The sequence below is a fragment of the Belonocnema kinseyi genome, chromosome 8 (genome assembly GCF_010883055.1).
Source record: "Belonocnema kinseyi isolate 2016_QV_RU_SX_M_011 chromosome 8, B_treatae_v1, whole genome shotgun sequence".
Classification (NCBI taxonomy): Eukaryota; Metazoa; Arthropoda; class Insecta; order Hymenoptera; family Cynipidae; genus Belonocnema; species Belonocnema kinseyi.
In genome coordinates this window covers 139493865-139502095 of record NC_046664.1, presented here as the reverse complement: position 1 = coordinate 139502095, position 8231 = coordinate 139493865, and the positions used below count along the sequence as shown (strand labels likewise).

General features: G+C 34.5%; 1 protein-coding gene across 1 annotated transcript in view; it reads left to right on the top strand.

The window, feature by feature from the left end:
* Positions 1 to 8231, top strand: part of LOC117178725 (paramyosin, long form) — a 182364-nt gene that overhangs the window by 119381 nt on the left and 54752 nt on the right. Inside the window, exons 5-6 of the mRNA XM_033370156.1 lie at positions 1992 to 2229; positions 2342 to 2461. Of these exons, the coding sequence (XP_033226047.1) occupies positions 1992 to 2229; positions 2342 to 2461 (358 nt within the window). The remainder of the gene's footprint in view (positions 1 to 1991; positions 2230 to 2341; positions 2462 to 8231) is intronic.

Below are 8231 nucleotides of genomic sequence, written 5' to 3'. Positions count from 1 at the left end.
TTGGAAAAGGGTAAAACAATCACTGGTGAATATTATGCATCATTATTAGAGCAGCTGAAAGAAGAAATTTAAGAAAAACGACCACATTTGGCGAGAAAAAAATTCTCTTTCATCACGACAACGCCCGAGTTCACACATGCTTCGTTTGAATGGCTAAAATTGAGGAACTAAAATTCGAATTGGTCGAACACCCACCGTATTCACCAGAGTTAGCGCCCAGTGACTTTTTCTTATTTCCAAACGTGAAAAAATAGCTCGGTGGACAGAGATTTCCAGACAACGAAGACGTCATTGCCTCTGTAAGTGCTTATTTTGAGGAACTTCCGGAAACGCACTTTTCTAAAGGATTAAAAAAACTTGAAAAGCGATTGACCAATTGTATAGAGCTCCAAGGAGATTATGTTGTAAAATAAAAAAAAATTTACCCAAAAAAAATTGTTTTTATACTTCATTCTAAGGACTTATTGAACTACCCTCGTAATTGAGTGTAGTTGAAGATTTAATTGCTCAACACTCTGTAGGCTTTAAGTTACATGTTCTTATCGTGACACTGGCGCTTCGCGCTTGATTTTCGACAGACATTTCTACATATGTATCTTTATTCTCTGAGCTACTTTACACTAAAAAGCCACAATCCTATGTTTAGTCTCTTCCCTATCTCTCGCACCGGTTTTTTTTTCATAGCATGTTTGACGGTTAAAACAACAACTCCTACAAGTCTTATTTTGCAGTTTTTACGTATGTCGTAGGGCTTTATCTATAGGCTGTCGTATGTCGTAGGGCTTCATACATAGGGCACGCTTGGAATAAAATATATCTCTATGCTATAAAAAGATCTTGCCACCGCCGTCACACAATGGGGTATTTTGGATTTGTTCGTGCAAAAAATTGACGACTCGTCAATTTTCAACCGAATTGAATTTTTTTTAAATCAATGTGAATAAGTTGACTGTCGGAGAGATACGCCTCTATTACGATTTGAATCGTCAGTACGTCAAAAAAACGTCGACCAACGTCGGCAGTCGTCAGCCGATTTTTAAGCTATTCAGATGTAATATTTAGTAATTCGTACAAACAATGCTTCATGCTCATTGTTATTTATGTTTTCAACCATTACAAGTGTAAACCTCTCTATTCTCATTCTATTTATGCAATAAAAGTTTTGAATAATGTTTAATAAACGTTCATAACGTTAATACTTTAATTTTCAAATTATTCAACCGAGAAACGTTTATTTTGAAGAGATCAACGAAAGAGTATTTTATAGAATTTAAAATCTTTTTTTCTTATAGTTTTTATGTTTATTTTAATAAAAACTGTAAGAAAAAAAGATTTAAAATTCTATAAAATTCTCTTTCGTTGATTTCTTCAGAATAATCGTTTCTCGGTCGAATAATTTGAAAATTAAAGTATTAGCGTTATGAACGTTTAATAACTATTATTTAAATCTTTAATTGCAAAAATAGAATGAAAATAGAAAGGTTTGCACTTGTAATGATTGAAAACATAGATAGCAATGAGCATGAAGCATTGTTTGTACGAGTTACCAAATATTACTGATATCTGAATTGCCTGAAAATTGGCCGACGACTGCCGACGTTGGTCGACGTTTTTTTGACGTACTGACGATTCAAACCTTAATAGTGGCGTATCTTTTCGACATTAAATTTATTCACGAGTATTAAAAAAAATTCAATTCGTTTGAAAATTGACGAGTCATCAAATTTTGCACGAACAAATCCAAAATACTCCACTGTGCGCCGCTTGATTCAAGAATCGAGGCCATGTATCAAGTTGCCTCATCTAATAAATCAATGTGTCTTTTAAATTTTCCTAGTGTTCCATGTGTCAAACTGATATTTTCTCAAACCTTCTGAATTCGAAAAATCTTAGTCTCTTTCTTTTGCGTAAACTTTCTATACCCGATGTGTAACAATAATCGTTTTAGTTATAATTTTTTCATCGTATTTACGTGTCTTTATCTCTTTTAGGTCTGATAAAGAAAAGTCAAAATTCCAGCAAGAGGTGTATGAACTCCTCGCTCAAATCGACAATGTCACGAAAGAGAAGATAATGTCGATGAAAACAGTAGAAAAATTAGAAATTCATGTATCAGAACTTAACGTCAAAATCGAGGAAATAAATCGTACTATCGTTGATATCACCAGTCACAAGACTCGATTATCACAAGAAAATATTGAATTGACAAAAGAAGTACAGGATCTTAAGGTAAAATATAAAATATTTTAATTTTTAATTTTTTTCATTATAGATGCGCAGTTCAGTAATATGTAACAATGTTAATTTACGAAAAATATATTATAATCTTGTTCTTTTATAGGTGAACATTGAAAATGTTATTTACTTAAGAACTCAAATTGCTGGACAGCTAGAAGATGCTCGTCGTCGCCTGGAAGATGAGGAGCGACGACGTTCACTAGTCGAGGCTTCCCTACATCAGGTAAATATTTTTTTTTTTAATTGACAATTTTATTTTTATATAAATATATTTAAAAGCGAAAATTTCTTAATTTCTTTGAATCTCAATTTTAGAGTCAAATTTCAAAGTTTACTTAGTTAAATATGGCCAAAGGACTGAAAAATTTTTCATTAAAAAGGTGGTTGCAAAACAAGTATAAGATCTTTCTTGTTTGTGCATTTTATTATTTTAACAGGTGATTAATCTGAATCAGTCACTGTGAGCTTCAGACAGCTTCAATTAGAAAGGTCCCAGGTCAGAAATATTGGATTTATAATAGATATAAGCGATTTTCTTGGAACTGAGGAAAATACTATTGTTATTTAGATAAGATATTGTGATAAAATATCTTTGAGAAAATTCTAAAACTGTAAGAATAGCCTTAGTTTAAATTTTTTTATGAATATTTTTGAAATGCCATATTACGGATATTTTGTAACCGATAATAATGAAATATACTATATCAATGTTTTGCAGAATTCAATACTCTTTTCTCTGTAGATAAGAAAGTGAGAAAGAATTCGAATTTTGAATAAAAAAATGTCAACGCATTTTTTATTTTCCCTTCTCATTTTAAGCTTGTATTTTTTATTACTTTTTTGTGTGCAAGTTATTTCTTACGATTTTACATTTTATTTAAAGAAAAAACTTTGTACACTCTTCTATTTGCTGAGGTATAAACTTTTAAGGCGCTTTCTTATGCTTGATTTTTAGTACATGTGTTTAAAATCACAAGTTTTTTCCTCCAATTATGAATCGTTTGATGTCGTATTTGAACCACATAATCTAAATGGCTAGATACAATCCCTCAAAGAGGAGTTTTCTGAAAAATGGTCAGGTTGTTGTTTTTTTCTAATTAATTAAAAGTATGATGCATTTTATGCACCTGGGAAGGATCCCGGTGTCCATATGATCCCATCACGCCTAGATCAAGGTCAAATGAAGGTCAAACTCCGTTATAAGGACGAAATAATTTTTATGACTCCCCTGGTTCTGTTTGTGTGTGTCTATTCTTGTATGTGGGTACTGTGTGTAGAATATATCTGGGCGTTTATGTAGGTGTTGTGTGTGCTGTGTGTGCCTATCTATGACTATGTGTATATGTATGTGCTCTATGTGTCTGCAAGTAGATCTGTGGTAACTTACTTGGGCCCGTTTGTATGAGTGTGTGTGTCTATTTGCGTATGTGGGTCCAATCTGAGTCTTTGTGTGGATCCGCATATTTCTATGTGTGCCAGTTTGGGTATGCATCTGGCTGATTCCGCTCATTTCTCAAGGGTTTTTGGCGCTATGAAAAAAATTACGGGTGTTGAAGCAATTCTAATTCAAAATTTGAGTTCAGATGTTATATAACGAGAGGTTGGAAGAATGGATTGTTTTAATGTAATCGCTTAGTAGATTTTTACACCCAATACAAATTGAAAATGTATGTACGACGTGTTCTTTTGTTCGTAAAAGATCTACGGAGGGATTTTCTTTTGTGTACATTTGATGTGTGTCTTTTCAAAGACCAGCAGTAGTCTGACATCATGTTCACATCCCAAACACCATGATATCTTCTCTCAAAGTATTTCAAATCTTGGTAAAATCTCTCACCCTGCTCCTGACTGAAGTCCCCCAGATTTTCAGGAAAGTAATCAATGTGGGAATGGAGGAAATGGATCTTTAAATTCATTAAACATTCCATCTTTCGGTAATCAGGGTCTTGGTCATTTCCCAAGAATTTTTTCTGAATTTCTTTGGAACTACTCCAAGCTGCTCTCTCATTAGTTTTCATTCTCATTTCGAATTCATCATCATTCATCAGTTTCCTTATTTGGGAGCCATCGAAAACACGTTCATTGATTTTCATTTCAGGAATATTGGGAAATTTCTCAAATATATACATGAAAGCATCGTTCCCCGATAACCTCATTGCCATTGACTACTTTTTCTTGTGCCTGCCATGACGGTTTGAACGCCTTCACCCAGGGACTTTGCCGGTGACCCGTTGCCGACCGACAACACGTGGTTATCCTTTTCAGTTGAAAATAAAACTATATCGTTGAAAATGAATGTGTTTTGAACACATTCATTTTCAACGATATAGTTTTATTTTCAACTGAAAAGGATAACTTTCCAAAAAGATGAATTTTCAAATTAAATTTCAGTTAAAGAAATCAATTTTTAACCAAAAATAAAACCAGTTTAAAACAAAATGAAAATCTTCAACAAAAAAAATGAGAATTTAACTGAAATGACGATTTCATTTTTTTGTAGTAAATCCATCTTCATAGTTAAAAGATTCTTTTTGGTTGAACATATTCATTTTTTTGAAAATATAATTATGTATTTCAATGTTGAACTCGTGTTACAATAAATTCGGCTGTGTGATGATTCGTTTTTTTTTTGGCTGAATTCAAATGTTTTCTTTTTTTTTATAAAAATATGGTTTCTCGAAATATGAACTATCCCACGTTTTGTTGGGAATTTATGTATTTGGCACGGGTATATATAAAGTTGGTAATAAATAAAAATATTTGGTAGCAAATAAAGTTTTTATGGGAAATACATACTTTTGGTTGATAACTGAACTATTTTGGCAGGAAAGTCAGCTATTTAGTTAAAAGTTAAACTACTCATTTAAAAATGTAACTACTTGGTATATATTTTGTTGCACATTTGTATTTTTTTGGATGAAAATTATTCTTCTAAAAAAAATCTGAATCTTATATTTAATCTGAGGTGAGTTGATTGTGGAAGCGTGTAGAAGGGTGCGAATGTGAGAGATTAATTGAGGGATTGTGAGATTGAAAAGGGGAGGTAGATATTTTTGAGGATTGAGGCAGATTTATGTGGAACTTTAGGTTAGGTTGTTTGGAAATTTCTGACACGCTCGGAGGACTCGGTTGATCGGGTTGGTAGTAGCAGGGTTGGGTAGGGACGGAGAAAAGTGAGAGTGGAAGTGTTTCGCACGCTGAAAGAGGAGATCAAGGAAAGCAAGGCAAGGGGGAAGTACAAGAAAACTGTAGAAAAGGAGAGATTAAGAGCAAAAAGCGTGGGATTGATTGAGGCTTTCATCAAAAGGAAGAGAGGGGAGAGGGAAAGCAATAAAGAGAAGGAAGATATCGGTTCGAGCTTGAAATATCTAAAAATGTTTAGATCGCCGCCGGAAAAGCAGAATTTGGTAGAGAAGGATGGTAATAGTAAGGGGGCTGAAAGAAGCGGAGGTGCAATCGAAGCTCCGTTGAAAGAGGAAAATCTGAAGTGATGATAGAAGTAATGGAGATTTATGAAGAAAAGCAGGAGAAATGGGGATAGTAATTGAAGAAGGAAATTAGACGGGATATGGCTGAACTGAAAAAAGAAACAAAGAAATGGGAAGAAGTCACGGAACAGTTGGTAAAAAGGACGCAGTCATTGGAACAAAAACTAGAGAAGCAGGAAGAAAATAATAAAAAGGTAGAGAAGATACCAGGTAGGATGAAGAAACTAGAAATCTCGAACCGGGATTTTGGTGTGGGCGAAAGCGGGAATACGGAGTAGGAAAGACTGAGAAGAAAATAACAAAGAATAGAAAGGAAAGAGAGAGAAGAAAGGAAAAGAAACATAGTGATAAAGGGTATAAGATTAGAAGTAAAGAGCTGAACAAAGGAGTGGAAAAAGTACTAAAAAGGATTGATGCGATGGTAGAGATAGAGGAAGTGAGAAGTGTAGGAAGGGAAGAGTGAATAGGGGAGAGATGGTACTGGTGAGACTAAAAAAAAGGGGGGAACATAAGAGGGAAGTGATGACAAAGAAGAGGATGTTATATGGAAGCTCGGAGAGAATAGATGATGATTTGACGTGGGTAGGAAGGAAGATTCAGTATGATTTAAGGAAAATAGCGGAAGAGGAAAGGAAAGGAATATGGCAGGATTGGAGAGAAAGGATAGAAAGTTTATGAAAAAATTGACACAATGAGATGGGTTTATAACGACGGAGACGTGTCTAAATGAAAAAGGATGAGAAAGAGTAAGGGAAAGGTTAACAAGAGGTTACAAATCGCAAGTGCAAAATGCAAAGAGAAAGAATGAAACAGACCGAGCAATGGGAGGAATGGTGATGGGAGCAAGGATTAAATGTATGAAAGGAAAAGATAAGAAAGAGAGGAAAGAACAAAAAGAAGGATTAATAGTAGAAGAGGCAAAGATGGTAAGAGAGAAGTGGAAGGTAGCGGGGGTTTATGTGAACAGTGGTATGCAGGAGAAAGCAGACGAGCTGAAATAAATGATTGAAGACAATAAAAAAGAGATTAGGCCGATAATAGGTGGGGATTTCAATGCAAGAACAGGAGACATAGGAGGAAGGGAATATGGAGAAGAAAGAGGAAAGGTAAGAAGATAAGGTACTAAATGGGGAGAAAAAAAGTTGTTGAAGAGCTTGAAAGAGTTGCGATAGTTTCTTCCGAACAGCAATATAGAACGAGATGAGAAAGGAGAATATACACGCTCAGGAGGTGAAACGGGAACGGTAATTCGTTATGTAATAGTGGATCATGAGGTAAGAGAGAAGGTTAAGAAAATAGAGGTAGGTGATTATTTTGATTCAGTCTACTTTCCCTTAGTAGTGACATTAGAGAGACAAAAAAGTGATAACAATATAAATAAAAGGGGGGCAAAGGTAAAAAGTGTAGTAAAAGGGAATTGGTCAAGGGAAGGAAAAGAGCAGTTTAGAGAAAAGTTCTGAAATATGAAAATAGAAGAGGCAAATGTGGACGAGGAGATGGAAAAAATGATATGAGAAACAAAAAGAGGATTAGAGTGCACAAACCAAAATGAAGTTAGTAAAGGGGGGAACAGAAGTGGATGCGATGATGACTGTAAAAAGAAAAAAGGGAGATCAGAAAGGAATTGAGAAAGTGGAGAAAAGAAAAAAGTAATGGGGAAGAGTAAAGGATAAAAGTAAGAGTATACTGAGTTGTATGATCAAAAGAAAGAGAATAAATAGAGTAAACGAGATATCTAAATGGTAGAATGGAAGAAATATAATTTTCGATTATTGGATTATTTGAGTTAAGGCTAATAGAAAACATATATGTTCTGAACTATCTAGTAAATAAGAGAATTAAAAAGTAGAAAGGGGCAATGATAGTAATGTTCGTGAACCTAAAGGCGGCGTTTGACTCATTAGTCTGAGGTGAATTAGAAAAAGTCATGGTAAAAAGGGGATAAGAGAGGGATTAATAGAGTATCGGAAATGTTCAGAGAGACAAAAAGCAGGGTGAAGGTAGGAGAGCAAGAGTTTGAAGGAGAAATGAGGGCAAAAGGTTAGGAAGGAGTTAGCATAGGAAAGGAAAAAATATATACATTGGCATACGCAGGCGACATAGTGTTGATGTCAGAGAATGAAAAAGGCATGGCGGGCTTAATTACAGGATTAGAGAAAGACTTACATGTGAAAAAGCTAAATTTATTTCTAGAAAAGGCAAAGATAATGAGGTTTGGAAAAGGAGAGGGAAGGAAGAAAGAATGGAAGAGGAGAAGGAAGGACATAAGGTTAGAAAAAGTAAAAGAATCTAAGTATTTGGGATATATCTTGCAAACGAAAGGAGATCATAGCGCTCATATAAAATAAAGGATAAAAAATGCAGCAGGGGTAATAAAACAGATATGAGGAATTGGCAAAGAAAGGTTGAAAACATTGGAGAAGGAGAATGTGGTTATTTGATACGCTCGTATAGCCGATATTAGGTTATCAAACAGAGATACGGGGATGGAAAGAAAGGAAAGGT